Source organism: Suncus etruscus, chromosome 1, assembly GCF_024139225.1.
Source record: "Suncus etruscus isolate mSunEtr1 chromosome 1, mSunEtr1.pri.cur, whole genome shotgun sequence".
Classification (NCBI taxonomy): Eukaryota; Metazoa; Chordata; class Mammalia; order Eulipotyphla; family Soricidae; genus Suncus; species Suncus etruscus.
In genome coordinates this window covers 96,919,905-96,941,135 of record NC_064848.1, presented here as the reverse complement: position 1 = coordinate 96,941,135, position 21,231 = coordinate 96,919,905, and the positions used below count along the sequence as shown (strand labels likewise).

The following is a 21,231-nucleotide window of genomic DNA, read 5'->3' as shown; positions in this document are numbered from 1 at the left end:
CCCCCGGCGTCCCATATGGTCCCCCCAAGCCAGGGGCGATTTCTGAGCACATAGCCAGGAGTAACCCCTGAGCGTCAAACGGGTGTGGCCCAAAAACCAAAAAAAAAAAAAAAAAAATAAGGGCTGGATAGATTGCACAGGGGTTCAAATGTTTTCCTTGTGTGTGTGTGGGCTGAGAACACACAGATGTGATTCAAAAATCCCCCAAGTAAAAGAAATAAAAATTTAAAATATATGAGTATTAATTTATGTTATTAATATCTGACTAAAAATTGGAAACTACATGATTCATTTTTCAAGTCTAAACCAGATCTTTCTAGCATGCTAAGTAAATATAAATTTCCAGCTTCTTATATAATTATGAGTCTTATTCATGCACCTAATTAATGATTCTTTAAGTTTTAGCAGTGTTTATTGACTGAGTGTTAACTATTGTAGGGCATTTGCCTTTCATGTGGTTGGCATAGCACAAATGGACCCCCACGTCTTGCCAAGAGTGATCCCAGAATGCAGAACCAGAAGTAGACCCTGAGCACTACCAGGTGTCTCCAATAAGGCAAACAAAAAAAATTTAAAGTGTTTAATAGAATTGATTACCAGAAACACTTGAACAGTTTTTTTCCCCCTCATATGATATTTCTAGTTAACAAAGGGAATAATGGCAGTTAAAAGATACACTAAGATACAGCTTTTCTACAATTTCTTGATCTGCAAACAGTGTTTTTTGAATAATCAATAATGAGTGTTCAGTTTTTAAGTAATTTGTTTATAGTTAAAGCATCTAGATTCTAAAATATGTTTAAATAGGCTACATGTTTATATTGAAACTTGTAGGTATCTCGCTAATGGACAGAAATGTAAAGCATTACATTTTTAAAGCTTGAATTATGAATGTAACTTTATTTTATTTTGCTGTGCCATTCTAATTTTATTAATTGATATGATTTATCACATTATAGTTTTCCATGGTATAAAAGAGTCACAATTCATGTTAAATACATAGCACTACGATACAGGAAGTTATACAATCATATAAAATTCTTTAGCAATTTAAAGTAAAAGCCTAGTGGTCCTTAACTTTGGGACTCACTTTATAGTAGAATACAAATCTGATGCACAGATTTATTCCCAGAATTCATTTTGGTTTTCAGTAACAGTAGAATACTTTTTAGAGAAATTCTACGCACAGAAACTTCTGTCTAATAACATATCTCACCTACTAATTTTAGCATGCACTAGAAGTATTAAGTGATTTATATTTTAATATACTACCTTTAATTTAAAATTCTTAAAAATACTTTATTAGTGAATGGCATTTGTTTTTCTGGCTCTTAATAATGTTCATTTATATATACTTTTCTATCTTATTTAGCTTGAACATGCGAAAGTTACACAGACTGAGTTGATGCGTGAGTCATTTAGACAGAAGCAAGAAACAGCAGACTACCTTAAGTGCCAAGAAGAACTTCGAGAACGCCTTCATGAGGAGTCCAGGGCCAGAGAACAACTGGCTGTGGAGCTCAGTAAGGCTGAAGGTGAGCGAGCCCATTGCCATTGGCAACTAAGAATAGAGAAATATCACGTCTACATGTAGAAATTTGGGGGCACAAATGCATGCTGGTGTGTGCATACATACACTTTATATGCCCTATATTTGATCCCCAGAATCCAAAATATAAAAAATAGAGTTGCTTTTAGAAGCCAGCAATCTGAAAAAGAGCAATTACTGATAAGTAATAGCACTATGCCCTCTACATTCCTGCAAACAATTTCTAGATTCATGATTTTTTTTAATTAGAAAAGTAATCAGAATTAAAGAAAATATATAACATTCTAGAAAATGGAGAAATGAGTTTAGTCATTACTGTTAACCCATGGCCATAAGTTACTCCAGCAATTTTAAAGATGAAAAAATTGAAGCTAGGAGATGTTAATACATTATTTAGGGTTACCATTTAATATTAATGACAAGCTTTAAGCCTCCTGTGCCTTAGCTCTTTGCATGCTATCATACTGTTAATAGTCTTTACTTGCTAGTATATAAAATACCAGCTTTTACATTTATAATGTGATTTAATTCATAAACATCTAATCTATATTATACTTTCTAGAAACCTATGTATTTATAGCTGTTGGGTAAAGTAAATTGCCAACTACTTGATATGAAATATTAGCATAACAAAGTAATAGAATATTCAGAGTATTTTTATAGTTACACACATGACTGATAAGCATAGGCAGCATAGAACATATTTTATTAATTGCTCTCAGCAGTAGCAAATTCATTTAAACTCTGCTGTGAGGTTAGGGGATATACCCAGCAATGCTTAGGGAGCACTTTTGGCTTTGTACTCAGTGATCATTCTTCAGAATGCTTAGGAGACCGTATGGTACTTGGTAGTGGGAATTGAACCTGAGTTGTGGCAGCATTTGAGGTAAGCATCCTACCTACCATGCTGTATTTACAGCCCTCATTAAAAGATTTTAATAAGTTGTGATGCTATTACCATTATATGTTTTACTTAAACTAAAACCTAACGGTAAAATTTGAAATAAATAATAATCCCATTTTCTGTTAATTTTATTTTATAGGGGTCATTGATGGCTATGCAGATGAAAAAACTCTTTTTGAAAGACAAATTCAGGAAAAAACTGATATAATAGATCGTCTTGAGCAAGAGTTGTTGTGTGCAGGTAATAGACTACAAGAATTGGAAGCAGAGCAGCAGCAGATTCAAGAAGAAAGAGAATTACTCTCTAGACAGAAGGAGGCTATGAAAGCAGAGGCAGGCCCAGTTGAACAGCGTATGTATTTTTAGAGTTGGCTTGAAGCATTCCTTAAAAGTTCACTCCCCTCCCGCCTCTTTCACTTTCACTTTCACTTTTACTATTTTTGTAGGCATTGGAAATTTATAAGAAAGCTTGCTTTATTAGTAAATGTCTTATAGTCAGTCTTGTAGAATCAAGACAACAAAAGATAAATTCACTTATCTTCAAACTTCTGCTTCAAAAGAAAGCCTCATATGACAAGACATAATACTTATAGATCGTGTGATATTTTTCTAACAACAGGGAGACAGCAAAAAATGTATTCTGAAGTTAAAGAACAAAGAACACTGATCTGGTGATAGAAGTGAGCAAGCTGAGTTAGATTTTTATCCTAAGGGAATAGATTGAAAAAGTTAATGTAAAGAGCAGACTGGTAGCTAATTAAGTGAGACTTCAAAAAATATATACATTTTTTAATGGCCAGAAAACTCTAAATCTTTCTTAAATGAATAATTTGGTGACTGAATTTGAAGTAAAGTTTGTTTAGCAATTAAGAAATTAAACTAGGGCCCGGAGAGATAGCACAGCGGCATTTGCCTTGCAAGCAGCCAATCCAGGACCAAAGGTGGTTGGTTCGAATCCCTGTGTCCCACATGGTCCCCCGTGCCTGCCAGGAGCTATTTCTGAGCAGACAGCCAGGAGTAACCCCTGAGCATCGCTGGGTGTGGCCCCCCCCCCCAAAAAAAAAAAGAATTAAACTAAAAATTTTTAATTAAGAATTAAAATTATATCCTTGAAACTTTTAACTCTTAAAAAATTGTGTCCTTTTAATTTTCTATTTTTACTTGTAGTTGTAATTACAGATATAAGTTTTTCACTAATTTGGTTTGAAATAGTTAGGCAACAAAGGCAGTATTCAGGGCTTATTTCTGGCTGTGTTCTCAGGAATTACTCTTGGCAGACTGGGGGCTCTTATGGGGTACCAGTGACCAAACCTTGGTCTCTTGCAAGTACCTACCCACTGTACTATTGCTCTGGCTTGTTTCACTAATTTTATCAATTTAGAAAGACAGTACATTTATTTGTGCTATAGCTGTTAGGAGTCATTCAACAAAGGATTATTTAGAGTTAGAATTTTTACTGTGGAAAGTATATGTCACATATGTAAAATATTTTAAAAATGGAATGTTTCAAAATGTTATCAGTAATAAGCATCAGTGGTTTCAAGTTTTCTGATTGTATATGTGTATGTTTTATTCTATTTTGCCACTAGAAGTTTTGAAAATTATTACATATTTGTTCTATGTGTGTTTCCACCTTTTCTTATAGGACTAGTAGATGCTGCAGTCGATGCAGCACCTGGAGCAGGTGTGTTGTACAATTGCATGGCCAATCTTTGGGTTGTAAACTTACACTCCAAAAATTGGGTGACCCTTGGACTTTCAACTAACTAACTTCTCTCTAATTTTGCAGTTTTACTGTTGTGTTTCTTGGATATTTTTCTTTAACAGAAAATAAGCTTATCTTACAAAAGAATAAGTATATTTCAAATTAACAACTGAGATTCATGGTGACCATCATCTTACTATATCTACTTTTTCACAAGAGTGTATAGCTATTTATATACCTGTGTGTTGTGGTGGTGTTTTTATTTCTGTTTTGGGTTTTTTGGGTCACACCCAGCAGCGCTCAGGGGTTACTCCTGGCTCTATGCTCAGAAAACGCTCCTGGCAGGCTCAGAGGACCATATGGGATGCTAGGATTTGCACCACCGTCCTTCTGCATGCAAGGCAAATGCCCTACCTCCATGTTATCTCTCTGGCCCCTTTTTTAATAAAATACTTGTTCAGGTCCAGGGAGATAAGTCAGAGGACAAAATATAACTTATAGAAATATAACTTCCAGGTACAAGACCCTGATTGTGATCCCACAGTACCACAAGCCCTCTCACTTCAACACTGCAAGCTGTTGCCCCATTGGCCTTTGTATCTTTCTAGCCAAGCATCAAATAGTTTTATCACTAGAAACATCCATTAATTCCCTCCCAAAATAGAATTTGGATTTATTAAAACATTTTTAGCAAATATATTAAACTCATAAGACTTTTCAAAATACTCTTCTGATTAAGAAGTATATAAGATGATGGTATAATAGGACCAATGGAATTTAGTAAAATACAAGACTTTATGATTGATTTATATTAACATCTAAATCACTATTGTTTTAGAAGCAAAGCTGTTTTCTCTAGATTTCTACTTCTGAGTACACTGTTGACAGACCAGTTAGCATAAAGACTCTAGGATTATATTCTTTCTGTCTTCTTTATTGGAAAATTCTTCTATTTTACTATGTATACCTTATTATTATATTAATACTATGGCAGTAACTTAATACATACAATACTTATTATACTCAAGGTTCTATTTTTACCTATATTAATTCAATTGATTAAGTCACTGTCAAGAATTCAGTATGATTTCTTCTTTGTCTATACATATGGAAAATAAAGGACATTTTGCTTAATTAGTGTTATATTGAAGATAGATGGTAGAACTAGGATTTGAACCTGTATTCTGTTAAGTGCATCGTTTCATATTGTCACTTTTTCCTTGATACACATAGATACAATCATATAAGATTAATTCAAGAATTCAGACTTAATGAGTAACAACAGGATATTCTAGTAGCAGTTTTATTCCCCCCATCTTAACTGCTTATTGTCTTGGTAAAGATTTACAGTATTTGATTTTTGTGTGTATTGTGTATGCACATATAAGTGACTTTATGGATTTGGAATGAATTGATTTATTTTTTTGCCTGAGGTGAGCTTTTTTCTGTGCTTGAACTCCCCTTACAGTTGAAAGTGGATTTTTTGTTGTCTTTTGTTTGCTATGCTTGTTTCACAAAAATAGTGTAGAGATAAGGACATATTATTTTTGTTAACCTTATGTATTTTTATTGATTTTTGATAAACATATTTATATTTTACTAAATGAATATTTTACTTTTTACATGCAATTTGAAATAAAATTTTCATGATCTTTTTAAAATAAAGGTAAAATTTGTATATTATGAGTGACTTCAGTTATGATTTGACAGTATATTTTTCATTTATAAACAGAATTGCTACATGAAACTGAAAAACTAATGAAGGAAAAATTGGAAGTACAGTGTCAAGCTGAAAAAGTATGTGATGACCTTCAAAAACAAGTGAAAGCTCTAGAAATAGATGTCGAGGAACAAGTTAGTAGGTTCATAGAGCTGGAACAAGAAAAAAATGATGAACTAATGGATTTAAGACAGCAAAACCAAGCACTGGAAAAACAATTAGAAAAAACGAGAAAATTTTTAGATGTAAGTATCACTATTTAAATATCGGTTTTCTCAGAATGCCATTTGATGCTAGACTGAATTTTGTTTCTGTTTGTTTGCTTGTTTGTTTAAACAGTTTGGAGGCCTTAGCTAATGGCACTTTGGTTACTCTGGACGATGTGCTCAGAAATCACTCCTCCAGGCTCGGGACCATTGGGATGCCGGGTTCAAAACCCAGTTTGCTTGCGTGCAAGGCATCAATTGTTTATCTTCATACAAAACCCACTTGCTATCTCTCCCTGAGTCTGCTAGATTGAATTTCATGTTATAAAAAGATACTTGTATTCTTAATTTTTTTTTACTTGCATATTCTAAAACTAATTGAAAAGTACTATCTTGATCACATATTATGCAACCAGTATTAAAAGCAGTATAGATGATCATTATTGAGTCCTACTAGTTAGCCATTCTAAATTAACCTTACAAAAAATTGTTCAGGGTTTTCTTTTCAGTAACCATCAGAGTGAATAAGGAGGATCCTTACAACTATTTGGTCATTACTTCTTTATCCATAAAAATAGATTTATGTCACTGTCCATGGAATTGAGGGATGGGACAATTGTCATACTCTCATTGCTCTCCTTTAAAAATAGATGTTAAATCTTTTAATATCATTTGAGTGTTCTTTGGAATTTTAACTAAGCCATATCTCTATAAACTTGAATTTGAGTCTCTTCATATTTTACATTTTAACTTAGAATTTTAAAAATGATTTGCCAATTTGTTCTTAGCTTAACAGCTAAATTAGTAGTGAAATTCTTCCTTTGTCGGTAAGTTAATTTTAAGGAATTTTCATTTTATATTTAACATTTCTTGAGTAAGAAATGTGCTTCAAACATATAAATACCTAAAAGTGTGTTAAAGAGTATAGAATTGGAGCCAGAGAGATAGTACAACAGGTAGGACATTTATTTGTCTTGCATGCCGCTGGCTGACTGAGTTTAATTTCTGACACCACTCTTGAGCACCAGTGCAAGTAATTCCTGGCTGCAGAGCCAGGAGTAACCTCAAAACAAACAACAATGTATAAAATGTATAAAAGTATCTATTTTATAGTACAAAATTGTATTATACAGCAAATATTATTTGCCAATCTTTTTAGTTTGTTATTTTGTGATCATCAGTTGTTTGTCTTCATACAAAACCATATTTATAACTAAAGGAAAAATAGTTTTAAATTTATCACTCCTGTAGTTATTGCTATTATCATTATTAAATTTCAGGAGCAAGCTATTGATAGGGAACATGAAAGAGATGTATTCCAACAAGAAATACAAAAATTGGAACAGCAACTTAAGGTTGTACCTCGATTCCAGCCTGTCAATGAACAGCAAACAACAGAGGTGAGAACTCTACTGATACTGTTTACCTTATAATAATTTTTATATTGTATGTAAAATAAAATGCAGATCATTGAAAACTTTAAAGGAATTCTTTCTAATATATATATAAATTCTAACAAGAAAATGAAATATTTATTTTGAGAAGATTCTTACAACTATAGAAATCACTTGTATTCAAATTGGTAAAATATGTACTGGCATTTACCTTTTTGTTGTTGTTGTTAGTTTTTGTTTGGGGCCACACCTGGTGGTACTCAGGGGTGACTGCTGTCTCTAGCTCAGGAATCCCTCCTAGCGGTGTGGGAATGCTGCCTTGTTCAACCCTTATGGAAAATAATATGGAGGGTTCTCAGTAAACTCAGAATCGAACTGTCAGATGATCTAGAAATTCTGGTGGACCATATAGAATGCCTGGGGTCATAAAACCTGGTTGGCTGAATGCAATACAAACGCACTGCCTACCATACTATTACTCCAGCCTATCTACCAGCATTTATCTTACTATTACTCCAATAAATCATTTTTCCTTATATTTTTATTTCTTTTGCCAGCAAGTTTAATCAAGGCTTTTTTTTTGTTTGTTTTTTTCGGGCCACACCCGTTAGATGCTCAGGGGTTACTCCTGGCTAAGCACTCAGAAATTGCCCTGTCTTGGGGGGACCATATGGGACGCCGGGGGATCGAAATAGGGTCCTTCCTTGCAAGGAAGTCATAGCACTTGGAAGGCAGACACGTTACCTCTAGCGCCACCTCGCCGGCCCCTTCTTTTTATTTTTTAATTTTTAATTTGAACCATTGTAATTTACAGTTACTCATAGTTAGGGTTTAGACATTCAATATTTCAGGAACAATCCCACCATCAGTTTCAACTAACTCCACCAATATTTCAGAGCCCATTTCATGCCACCATCACTGACCAAGCCTGCCATCAATCATAACAGGTATCTTTTGAAGTTTGGTTGTTAGATTTTGGGTCTCGGGGCCGGCGAGGTGGTGCTAGAGGTAAGGTGTCTGCCTTGCAAGCTCTAGCCAAGGAAGAACCGAGGCATCCCATATGGTCCCCCCAAGCCAGGGGCAATTTCTGAGCGCTTAGCCAGAAGTAATCCCTAAGCATCAAAACGGGTGTGGCACGAAAAACCAAAAAAAAAAAAAAAAAAGATTTTGGGTCTCATGATTTTATTTTTGTTAACTTAGATTTGAATATTTAGTTCTGTCCTTTCATAACACCAACAAAGCACCTGAGACCCCCGCAGCCCCTGTATCCTGTCATTTCATATGTATCTTTCTCCTCCCCTCACTCAATTTCTTTTCTTCTCTCTATACTATAGCACCTATGATGTTCTCTAGAACCCTATTTAAGTCATTGTATTCATGCAGATACTCAAAATAAATGTGATTTAAGTGAAATATAAGTAATAATTATCTTATATTTATCCTTTTTCTAGCTCACCTTATTTAACCATATCTTCCAGTTCCATCCATGTTGTAATGAATTGAATGATTGCATTATTCCTTACAGTTGTGTAGTATTTCATTGTATATATGTACCATATCTTCATTATCTACTTGTCTGTTGTTGGACATCCAAGTTATTCAACTCTTAGCTATTGGTATAGAATGATGTGATGAATAGCTGAAGGTTTTTTTTCCCTGTGGATAGATACCCAAAAGCAGGATTTGTAGATCATCTGACAATTCGATTCTGAGTTTACTGAGAACCCTCCATATTATTTTCCATAAGGGTTGGTCCAGGCAGCATTCCAACTAACAGTGGATAAGACTTCTATTTTCACCACATCCCCACCAACACAAATTGTTTCCAATATTTTTGATATGTGCAAGGATTTTTCTGTATTCACTCTACTTTCTCATAGCTCCCATTCTTTTCTCAATATATTTTAGTGAAGTTTCTAATGCCTTTGTGTCATGGATTTTTGTGTCATTTGCTTCTTAAAACTTTTTGTGAAGGTTACCCACAGCCTTTTGACTATGTCCTATAATCACCTCTCTATCTACATACTTGCTTGATCTGAGACATGTGTTCCAGCTCTCCTTTTTTTTTTCTTTAATACTCAGTGATGCTTAAGGCTTGCCCACTCCTGGCTCTGCACTCAGGGATCACTACTAGCATGGCTCAGGGTATGACGGGATGAATCCACTTTAACCTTGTGCAAGTACTTTACTCTCTGTACTCACTCTGACCTCCCATTTCTATTTTTTTGTTTTGTTTTGCCTTTTTTTAAATATATTTTTTATTTAAGTAACATGATCATATTTGAGTTACAGTCATAACCAGAACACCCCCCTTCACCAGTGCAACATTACCCCCTCCCCCCTTCCCATCCTCTGCCTGTTTTCGAGACAGGCATTCTACTACAGTAATTTGTTTTTAAGTTCAGTAAGTTGTATTTTTTTTTCCTTAAAGGATAAGAGTAAAAAAATATATAGTAAAGGTGTGATAGTGGCAATCACCAATGTTTGCATAGGTCCAGAAAAATGGAGAAAATGGGGGAAAAAATCCTTGAACTGATTACAAAAAGGCCTCACCCCAGAAGTTTATTGGCATAAGACAGACTCTGGGTTCCAGGCATACCAGTCTATCCAACTCCAGTCATTCTCAAGGTCCCGGTGAAACTTTTTCACACTTTATCTATAGTTGGTATCAGACTTTTATATTTAAAGACTCTGGATTCTGTGCATTTCTTTTGTTGATGTCAGGCTGATGTGGAGCATCCTCTAGTTTCAGCATATCATTAAATGCAGAGCAATCTGCTCTGCATGCGGACTGTTGCTGAGTCGCCTGGGTGTTGGGAGTACTCTTTGGAGTCAGTCAATGCCAAAGCAGTGGTAGGTCTTCTCTGGTAGAGGCTTGGATCCTGGGAATGTTAAAGACAATTGAGGTTGTTTCCATAGTTCAGGTGTGTGTGGGCGATGCCCATTCTTCTGAGGCCTGAGCCAAATCATTATGCCAATGTTCAGGGTAAAAGGCCTAATTACATTACCAAATTTGTGTTCCTATCACTATTAGATAAGAACTTGTTTGTATATGTATTATTTTCCCATTTTAATGTGCCTATGCAAAGGAGAAGCAATGCCACAAGATATTGTTGGTGCATCTGGGGGCCAACGAATAAATTCCAACATTTCCCGTAACTTGGTATAAACGTGAAATCTACAGAGTTACTCTTCTACCAGTATTGCTTATAAAACAGATCTCATAGGGGGAAAATCAAGCAATCAAATAACTAATTTAGTGGGCAAAATTGTCACAAATGAGGATATTTTAAAAGAGTTATAGATGTTAAGGGAATACATCTGAGATATACAAAAGAGATACATGTGACCCTTTTATGTTTTAAAAAGAAAATAAAAGAAAACAAGGGTATTTGAAGACAACAGGTGATAGTTGAGTTTGCGACATGTTTTGCGGCATTACGAAACCCTATATTGTCCTTGAACTAGTTTTGCCTTTTTTGTGGTTTTTGGGTCACACCCGGCAGTGCTCAGGGGATACTCCTGACTCCATGCTCAGAAATTGCTCCAGGCAGGCACAGGAGACCATATGGGACACTGGGATTCGAACCGATGACCTTCTGCATGAAAGGCAAATGCCTTACCTCCATGCTATCTCTCCTGCCCCTGACCTCCCATTTCTGAGGCTTCTTCCTGAAGTATTTCTTTCACTTAGTTTGTGTGACACAACTATTTTGTTGGTATTTTTCTCTAAACTTTGTTTCCATCCTATCCAAAATAAATGCAGACAAACACCAAGATTTTTCCCTGAACCCCTAGATTTTCCTATTTCTATTCTCTTCAAAGGCAGTCATATATAAATACGTCCGTTTTTTTTATCTTCTTGAGCCTTGAAATCTCTATTGAGTATACAGCTGTCATTCTGTTCTGTATCTCCATTTTTAATGCAAATTTAACATGTTCAAAAGAGAAATCTGCTGACCAACCCCCATCAAAGATAAGAATAAGAAATGTTCATTATTCAGTAAATTCTATACTGTCCTTATTTATTATTCATTGCTCAGATCTAGAATCTTTGTTTTCTCACTATCTAACCCAATAATGAGTCAAATTGTTTTTCATTTTCTTAATTCCATCCACCCCCACCTGTACTCTAGACAGGCTTTCTACTTTCCACATTCATTCACATTGCTAGGATAATTCTCGATGTAGTTATTTCTCTAACTGCACTCATCACTCTTTGTGGTGAACTTCATGTAGTGAGATGAAACTTCCAGCCCTCCTCTCTTTGTCTCTGAAAATTATTGCAAGAATATCTTGTTTTTCTTTTTTTTTTTTTTTTTTTTTTTGGTTTTTTTTTGTTTGTTTGTTTTTTGGGCCACACCCGGTAACGCTCAGGGGTTACTCCTGGCTATGTGCTCAGAAGTTGCTCCTGGCTTAGGGGACCATATGGGACACCGAGGGATCGAACCGCGGTTTGTCCAAGGCTAGCGCAGGCAAGGCAGGCACCTTACCTTTAGCGCCACCGCCCGGCCCCTATCTTGTTTTTCTTAAAAGCCATTGATGAGTCTATTCTGCGTCTGTCCCTCTCCCTCTGACTTATTTCATTCAGCATAATAAATTCCATGTACATCCATATATAGGAAAATTTTATAACTTCATCTCTCCTGACAGCTGCATAGTATTCCATTGTGTATATGTACCAGTTTCTTTAGCCATTCATCTGTTGAAGGGCATCTTAGTTTTTTCCAGAGTCTGGCTATTGTAAATAGCGCTACAGTGAATATAGTTGTGAGGAAGGAATTTTTGAATTGTGTTTTTGTGTTCTTAGGGTATATCCCTAGGAGTGGTATAGCTGGATCTTTTGGGAGCTCAATTTCCAGTTTTTGGAGGAATCTCCATATCGCTTCCCATAAAGGTTGGACTAGACAGCATTCCCACCAGCAATTATAAGAGTTCCTTTCTCTCCACATCCCTGCCCAGCACTGCTTGTTCTCATTCTTTGTGATGTGCGCCAATCTCTGTTGTGTGAGATGGTACCTCATAGTTGTTTTGATTTGCATCTCCCTGATGATTAGTGATGTGGAGTATTTTTTCATGTGCCTTTGGCCATTTGTATTTCTGTTCTGTCGAAGTATCTGTCCATTTCTTCTCCCCATTTTTTGATGGGATTAGATAGTTTTCTTGTAAGGTTCTGTCAGTGCCTTGTATATTTTGGAGATTAGCCCCTTATATGATGGGTATTGGGTGAATAGTTTCTCCCACTCAGTGGGTGGCTCTTGTATCCTGGGCACTGTTTCCTTTGAGGTGTAGAAGCTTCTCAGCTTAATATATTCCCATCTGTTTATCTCTGCTTCCACTTCTTTGGAGAGTGCAGTTTTCTCCTTAACGATGCCTTTAGTCTCAATGTCAAGGAGTGTTTTACCTACGTGTTGTTTTATATACCTTACGGTTTCAGTTCTGATACCACGGTCTTTAATCCATTTGGATTTTACCTTTACACACGATGTTAGCTGGGAGTTTGTGTTCGCTTTTTGGCAAGTGGCTAACCAGTTGTGCCAACACCACTGTTGAGGAGGCTTTCCCTGCTCCATTTAGGATTTATTGCTCCTTTATCAAAAATTAGGAGATTGTGTGTCTGGGGAACATTCTCTGAGTACTCAAGCCTGTTCCACTGATCTGAGGGTCTGTCTATTTCAATACCATGCTATTTCAATAATTATTGCTTTGTAATACAGCTTAAAATTAGGGCAAGTAATGCCCCCCATATTCCTTTTCTCAAGGAGTGCTTTAGCTATTCGAGGGTGTTTATTGTTCCAGATGAACTTCATAAGTGTTTGATCCACTTCTTTGAAGAATGTCATGGGTATCTTTAGTGGGATCGCATTAAATCTGTATAATGCTTTGGGGAGTGTTGTCATTTTAACGTTGTCAATCCTGCCAATCCATGAGCATGGTATGTGTTTCCATTTCCGTGTCTTCTCTCGTTTCTTGGATAGGTCCTTCATGTCTTTGGTCAATTGACTTCAAAATATTTGAGTTTGTGTGACACTAAAGTGAATGGGGCTGTTTTCTTAATGTCCATTTCTTCCCTATCATTATTGGTATATAAAAAAGTCATTGATTCTTGTGTGTTAATTTTGTAGCCTGCCACCTTGCTATATGAATCTATTGTTTCTAGAAACTATTTGGTAGAGTCTTTAGGGTTTTCCAGGTAGAGTATCATGTCATCTCCAAACAGTGAGAGCTTGACTTCTTTCTTTCCTATCTGGATTCCCTTGATATCTTTTTCTTGCCTAATCACTCTTTCTTTGTGAGTTTTGCCAATGGTCTATCAATCTTGTTTATTTTTTTCAAAAAACTAACTTCTACTTTCATTGATCTTTCGTATTGTTTTTGGGGTTTCCATCATTGATTTCTGCCTTAAACTTTGTTATTTCCTTCCGTTTCCCTATTTTTGTTTCCTTTTGTTGATCATTTTCTAATTTTATAAGCTGTGTCATTAAACTGTTCAGTATGCCCATTCAGGAGCGATTTCTGAGCACATAGCCAGGAGTAACCTCTGAGCATCACTGGGTGTGGCCCCAAAAAACAAACAAACAAACAAACAAATAAAATCTAACAGTATATTGAGTCATTTTAAAATATCTGTGTTTTCTTTCCCTTAATGTTACAAATTTTAATTTTATTTTTGTTAGTGTTTCCTCAGAGACTTTATTTCTGTCTTCCTTGATCTGCTTTATGTTATTATATAAAACATAGTGATGCTATATATTTCAATATTTTGAAGACTGATATTCAATTACCGTATATACTCAAGTATAAGTATACCGAACTTGATTTATACTCGGATCATACAGGTTATTTGATTCGGTGCACTTGCTGACGACTCCAGTCGTCTTCTGCCATCTTCTAGAGGGGGCAGTGCTTCAGTTCAGTCCACAAATCACAGCTGAGCTGAAGAGGTAGGTGGCTGAACTGAACTGGATGCCACTGAACTATTTAACCCACAATATTCTGCTCTTTGTATGAGACCAACAGCAGTGACGATATCTGCGAACTCAGTGATGATGACAATGTCTATGCTGATACCCTCACATCAGATACAGCTGAAGCTCTGTTTGGACATACAGATGAGGAGGAGGAGAATTCCAGTTATGAAGGATTTTAACCTTTGTGATTTAGTTTGATTACCTATTAAGCTCTGGTTATGTGCACTTTATTTAAAGTTTTAAAGTTATTGTTGCTAGTTTATAGTTTTTCTTTAGCAATAAATATTGAAAAACACTTAACCTACTGATTCCTCAATTATTGTAATTGTTTTGGGTCTATATTTTTATTTTTGAAATTTACCAGTACCTGCTGTATTTTCTACCTTGGCTTATACTCGAGTCACTAAGTTTTCCCAGTTTTTAAGGTAAAAATAGAGGAGTTAGCTTATAATCGAGTATATAAGTAATTTCCTCCCAAAAGTTTTATTACCATGACATTTTTTCATTTCCTATCTTTTTTTTTTTTTTTTTTTTGGCCATACCCAGCAACACACAGGGTGTACTCCTGGCTCTGCACTCAGAAATTACTCCGACAGGCTTCTTGGACCATATAGGATGCCAGGCACCAGGGATCTGATCAGCTGCATTCAAGGCAAATGCCCTTCCCACTGTGTTATTACTGCAACCCATCCTAACTATTTATTTAAACACCATGGTTACAAAGTTATTCATGATTATGTTTCAGTATTTTAATATACACCACCGTTCAGCAGTGCACATTTCCAGTCACTTAATATCCCCAGTTTCCCTCTCAATCTCCCCACTGCATGCCTCTGGGGCAGACATCTTTACTCCTCTCTCTCTCTCTCTCTCTCTCTCTCTCTCTCTCTCTCTCTCTCTCTCTCTCTCTTCTCTCTCTCCTCTCTCTTGTCTCTCTCCTCTCTCTCTCCTCTCTCTCTCCTCTCTTTCTCCTCTCTCTCTCCTCTCTCTCTCCTCTCTCTCTCCTCTCTCTCTCCTCTCTTTCTCCTCTCTCTCTCCTCTCTCTCTCCTCTCTCTCTCCTGCCACTTACTTAGCACTTAGACACTGGGTTTTCACTATTGTTAATGAAGGTAGGGTACCATGCCTATCACTTTATCTTTGTTCAGCACTCAGTTCTTGTCCAGTACAAATTCTTAGAACTTGTAATTAGTTGTAGTTAATATTGTCTTTGTGGTTCCTTCTCTACTCTTTTTTTTTTTTAAATATGGAATACTTTACGAAATTGCGTGTCATCCTTGCGCAGGGGCCATGCTAATCTTCTCTGTATCATTCCAATTTTAGTATACATGCTGCCAAAGCGAGCACCCTTCTCTACTCTTAACTGCACTGCTCCACTACTAGTGGCAAGCTTCCTACCATAAACTGGTGGTCCCCATATCAATAATAACAATATGATATTATTACCATACTATTGTTTTTTATATCCCATAGATAAATGAGATTATTCTATGTTTGACACCTTTTTTTAAAGTAAGCTTTCTTCCATCTCTTGATTAGAACTAATTGCATAAGCAGTTATTAATATTTCCTGTATTTTGTCTCAGAGCTATTCATTTGAATGGACCCACATATAAGGATCTCTTTGGGAATTTTTCAATTTACTCAGATCCTTCTCACTGCTCTTCTGAGTGGTGCAATGTGTAGACAGTAAATGTTTTTGGAGTAGTCATTAGAGCCAAAGTGATAGCACAGTGGGAAGGCACTTGTCTTGCATGTAGCCAACCTGGGTTTGATCTCCAGCATGTCATATGGTTCCCTGAAGCATTGCTAGGAGTGATTCCTGAATGGAGATTCAAGAATTAGCCTTGGACACTGCCAGATGTAACAAAAAAAAAAAAAAAAAAGTAGCTGTATTAAAGCTCTTCCATCCTCTGTGGTATTATTCAGAACCACTGAATATGACCATTGGTAGAAAGAAAACTGTAATCTATAAAAGATTTCATTAGGTTAATACTTGGGGGCTGGAGCGGTGGCACAGTGGTAGGGTGTTTGCCTTGCATGGACTAACTTAGGGCAGACCTTGGTTCTATCCCCCAGTGTCCCATATGGTCCCCCAAGCCAGAAGCAATTTCTGAGTGCATACCTAGGCATAACCCCTGAGCGTCACCTGGTGTGGACCAAAAAGCAAAAGGAAAAAAAGTGTTAATACTTTATAAACTTGTCATCTTTGTTAGATTGTGCACTAAGTGCATAAAATTTATAAAAAGAAAGAGTTACTGTGACAAAAAAGAAATAAAGCTTGTAATTCAATGTTATTCAAATATAATTATTTTTCTTCTAACTGGAGAATGTTTCATTCTTGTAGGAACTTTAATTTTAAGAGTTATTGGAAGTGATATTTCCCTTTTACTAGTTTTTATTTTATCAATTTTAAAATGCCACCATAGTTGAAGATAGTATTTGCTATTCTTGTCTAAAATTAGCATGGCATATAAAATACTTGTTAACATAGTTATAAATATACTAATATCTCACTGAAATATTTTTCAAATTACTCATTTTACTTCTCCAGGTTGAGCAGTTAACAAATCATCTAAAAGAAAAAACGGACAAGTGCAGTGAACTTTTGCTCTCTATAGAGCAACTTCAGAGGGATGTACAAGAAAGGAATGAAGAAATTGAGAAACTGGAATTTAGAGTCAGAGAATTGGAACAAGCTTTAATCAGCAACACAGACACTTGTCAAAAGGTATGAGTTTCACTTCGGGGCCACTTAATTTTGGCAAGTATTTCAATTTACATTTCTCTTAGCTATACAAAAATTAAATTAAAAATTGCTCTTGACTTTTTCTTGGTATTGTTGTAATATTTATATACAAGTTATATATTTTATACCTTATATCTTAACAGCATGACTATTTGTAAATGCTGCTTGATATCTTAATATCAAGAAAGGTATATCCCATGAAACAAGAAAAATTACTGTCTTAACCTTGCATAAAACTGATTCTAAAATCATAATCTATTTCTGCTAATGCTTTACCTCATCCTGAGACATTATGTCTATCTCAATTTTACTTAAGAAAGTAAAAATAATTCTTTGAAGGGGCAGAATAAGGATGCATGTTAGGGAGCAGGTAATAGGGTAGCCTTTATGTTATCTAAAGATTGAATTTAATGAGTATCAAATATTCTTGCATGAATATATGCAAGATGCACTTGAGAATAAATGACTATAACTTGTTCCCTAGTATAAATTTCTTAGAATTATTCTCCAGTGTAGGTTTTTTTAAAATTGGTGAAAACCAGTCATTGTTTCTTCATTAAAGTAAATAATCAGGATGTAACATTTGAAATTTTGAGAAAACTCTTGTGTATTTAAAGGTGGAAGATCGAAAACAATTTGGGGTAATAGAAAGTAAAACAGAATTATCTTTAGAAGTACAATTACAGGCTGAGCGAGATGCCATAGACAGAAAGGAAAAAGAGGTAAGATGTTTACTTTTTAATAATAAAATGGGGTCAGAACTATTTTAAATAAGGCCTCTTAAAATTGTCAGAGAGAGAGAGTTTTTTGGAGGATTGCTGTCAGGCTGTAAGGGCTATACTCGACTTACTCTTAGCTCTGCTCAGTAATCACTCCTGATAGAGTTTGGGACTATCTGGGATGCTAGGGATCCAACATAGGTCAACCCAAGTGCATTACCCATTGTACTATCTCTCTGGTTCTGAAATTATCATTTTAACAGAATAGAATATATAGATAAAACAAAGTTTAGATTGGTTCTTAGTTGATAGTCTACATTGACCTGGAAGAAATTAAATATGAGCTGATATAAACTGATGTGCAAAAGTGTTTTGGGTAAAGGGAACAAATGTAAGACATTGAGGCAAAAGAAGACTAGATCTGAATGAAGAAGATACTGGAGAGATAGAGTAGTATTGGGTAAAAGGTAGCATCACTTTACTTCTGACCAAACTATGAACTTTGAATTATTCTTTCTTTGCTACAGCATGTTCAGCGTTGGTTTATTTTTTGTTTTGTTTTGTGTTTGTATTTTTGGTGAATAGTTGTATTGCTTTGCAAAATATTATTTAAATCACAAAACAATTAGTAATAATAGAGTAATTATATAAAGTTCTGGTTTTCTACTCCCTTCCTCCCAAAATAAGAAAACCCACTTTGGAATAGTATTTTTTTTCTAGTTACATTTTAAATTATTTAAACCTTTGACTACAAATAGTTTTTCTAAAATATAACATATTAAATATAGTCTAACTATATCATATATCATATATAATTTTTTAGTTATGGGGCCGGAGAGATAGCACAGCAGTAGGGTACGTACCTTGGCATGTAGCCAACCAGAACTAACAGTGGTTCGAATCCAGGCACCCCATATGGTCTTCTGAGCCAACCAGGAGCGATTTCTGAGCATAGAGCCAAGAGTAACCCCCTGAGCACCACTGGGTATGAACCAAAAACCAAAAAAATAATTTTTTCTTAGTTACATTTTTATATCATTCCATATGATTTTCTCAAGACATTCCATGTAATTAACATATATTTGACATAAAACATATTTAAATATTAATGTTTTAAAAATACAAAAGTGGGGCTGGAGAGATAGCATGGAGGTAAAGCGTTTGCCTTTCATGCAGGAGGTCATCGGTTCGAATCCCAGCGTCCCATATGGTCCCCCGTGCCTGCCAGGAGCAATTTCTGAGCCTGGAGCCAGGAATAACCCCTGAGCACTGCCGGGTGTGACCCAAAAACAAACAAAAAAAAATACAAAAGTGATGAGACCAAAAAGATAGTACAATAAGTGAGGTACTTGATTTGCATATTGCTGACCCATGTTTGATTGCTGGCATTCATTCCATATGGCATTCCTAAGTCCCACCCAGGAGTGATCTCTGAGGGCAGAGCCAGGAGCATCACCAGCTATGGCTCAGAAACATTAAAATAAAGAAAAGTGATTTTATTTCATTTGTTTTGTTTTGATTTTGGACCACACCCAGCTGCGTTCAGGGATTATTCCTGGCTCTGCACTCAGGAATCACTCCTGGTAGGCTCGGGGTGTCATATGGGATGCTGGGGATCAAACCCAGGTCAACTGCATGCAGGGCAAACACCCTACTCATTGTGCTGTTGCTCCAGCCCTACAAGAGTGATTTTAAATAGCACTTAAAACTACAGCTCAGAGAACATAAAAAATAGTTAGCTTTATAAATGATTTTTAATGATAATCATTTCCATGAGAAAGTAATTTTCTCACTGTTGCATTATACTAAAATTTATCCAAGAGGCTGTTGTACTTTATGATTTCTCCAAGGACTTTGCGGGGTATTTTTTTCTGTATTTTGAGAAGAAAAATAATCGAGGAAATTAGCAGCTCCCTAAAAAAAAAAAAACAGATCATAAGAACTAGCCCCCAATATAATGATAGTTGATTATGCTAGAAAACTACTGATGAGGGGCTGGTGAGGTGGCGCTAGAGGTAAGGTGTCTGCCTTGCAAGCGCTAACCAAGGAAGGACCGCGGTTCGATCACCCGGTGTCCATATGGTCCCTCCAAGCCAGGGGCGATTTCTGAGCACTTAGCCAGGAGCATCAAATGGGTGTGGCTCAAAAAAACAACAACAAAAAAAAAGCCTTTAAAATTAAAAATAAATAAAAAAGAAAACTGCTGATGAGATGGCTAGACATGAGTAAAAGGCTAAACTAACCGTTGATCCTGATCTACAGGTTTTTATTCCCAGCGATTTATTTAACAGTAACTGTCAGAACCTTCTCACCCCAAATGAGACAAGAACACAGAAAAGAACCTTGCAGTAATAGTGTTCCAAAGATGAAAAAGAAACACCAAGTTATATCAGTTTACTTTTGTACAGCAGGGGAAATGTGCATCACATTTCAAATTAACTGAATACAAGCATTTAAAAACAAATAGGTACAAATTAATGTAATTTAGAGTCTATAGTTATTAATGTAAAAAATTAAAGCAAACCATTGTTAAAGTCTGTTAAACTTCAAAATAAATCTTCTGGTTAAATTGTTATAGATTCAGTACTAAGTCAGCGTGAGGCTGAAACTGGAGTTGGAAAAAGAGGGGAAAATGCCTCTGTGTTATCCTTTTAGGAAATTGGAACTCTCTTAAAATACTTTGTACTTCAACTGCTTATACTGGCATATTAAAACTTTAGACCTGTTCCCTGGGATCTTGTTAAAATGAGAATACTGTTTCAGAACATTAGGTGGAAGTTAATCTGCATAAAAGGCTGGAGGGTAGCTCAGTTAGGTGAATGCATGCTTTTGAATGCATGCTTTTGCATCCAGGAATCCTGGATTTGGACTCAAACCCTGCATACTTCCACAAGTACCACTGAGATTGACACTGAAGCAACACAGGGTGTGCCCCACACCTTTCTTGCCAAGGGAGAATTTACTCTGTTATATTCCCTGATATTAGCTGTGCCGCTCCAGGGACTACACAGTGATTTGCAAGACTTAGGTTATAGGGCATGGCTTTTACCATAAAGTGCCATATCCAAAAGAAGGTAAATATCATTTGAGGTAGGACTATTGTTTTATAATTGAGGTATCATGGTTTACAGTAGTATTGATTTTTATACTTGAAATGCTACTGTACCATCTCCACCACCAGCTTTAGTATCGCTCCAGAATTGTTCCAAGGTTCTCTTTAGTCCCCTTTGCAAGGGCTGCAATTTTGAACTTAAATAAATGTCTATATACATGTTGATTTTAAAATAATACCTTGACATCAGAAGTAGTTATAAAA

General features: G+C 35.8%; 1 protein-coding gene and 1 non-coding gene across 2 annotated transcripts in view; one reads left to right on the top strand and one right to left on the bottom strand.

The window, feature by feature from the left end:
- AKAP9 (A-kinase anchoring protein 9) overlaps positions 1–21,231 on the top strand; it is a 159,215-nt gene that overhangs the window by 89,318 nt on the left and 48,666 nt on the right. Inside the window, exons 23-29 of the mRNA XM_049768841.1 lie at positions 1,373–1,535; positions 2,593–2,805; positions 4,099–4,137; positions 5,891–6,123; positions 7,365–7,484; positions 17,002–17,178; positions 17,814–17,918. Coding sequence (XP_049624798.1) covers positions 1,373–1,535; positions 2,593–2,805; positions 4,099–4,137; positions 5,891–6,123; positions 7,365–7,484; positions 17,002–17,178; positions 17,814–17,918 — 1,050 coding nt within the window. The remainder of the gene's footprint in view (positions 1–1,372; positions 1,536–2,592; positions 2,806–4,098; positions 4,138–5,890; positions 6,124–7,364; positions 7,485–17,001; positions 17,179–17,813; positions 17,919–21,231) is intronic.
- LOC126025874 (U6 spliceosomal RNA) lies at positions 15,688–15,794 on the bottom strand. The gene has a single exon (XR_007501534.1). It is a non-coding gene; the product is annotated as a U6 spliceosomal RNA (small nuclear RNA).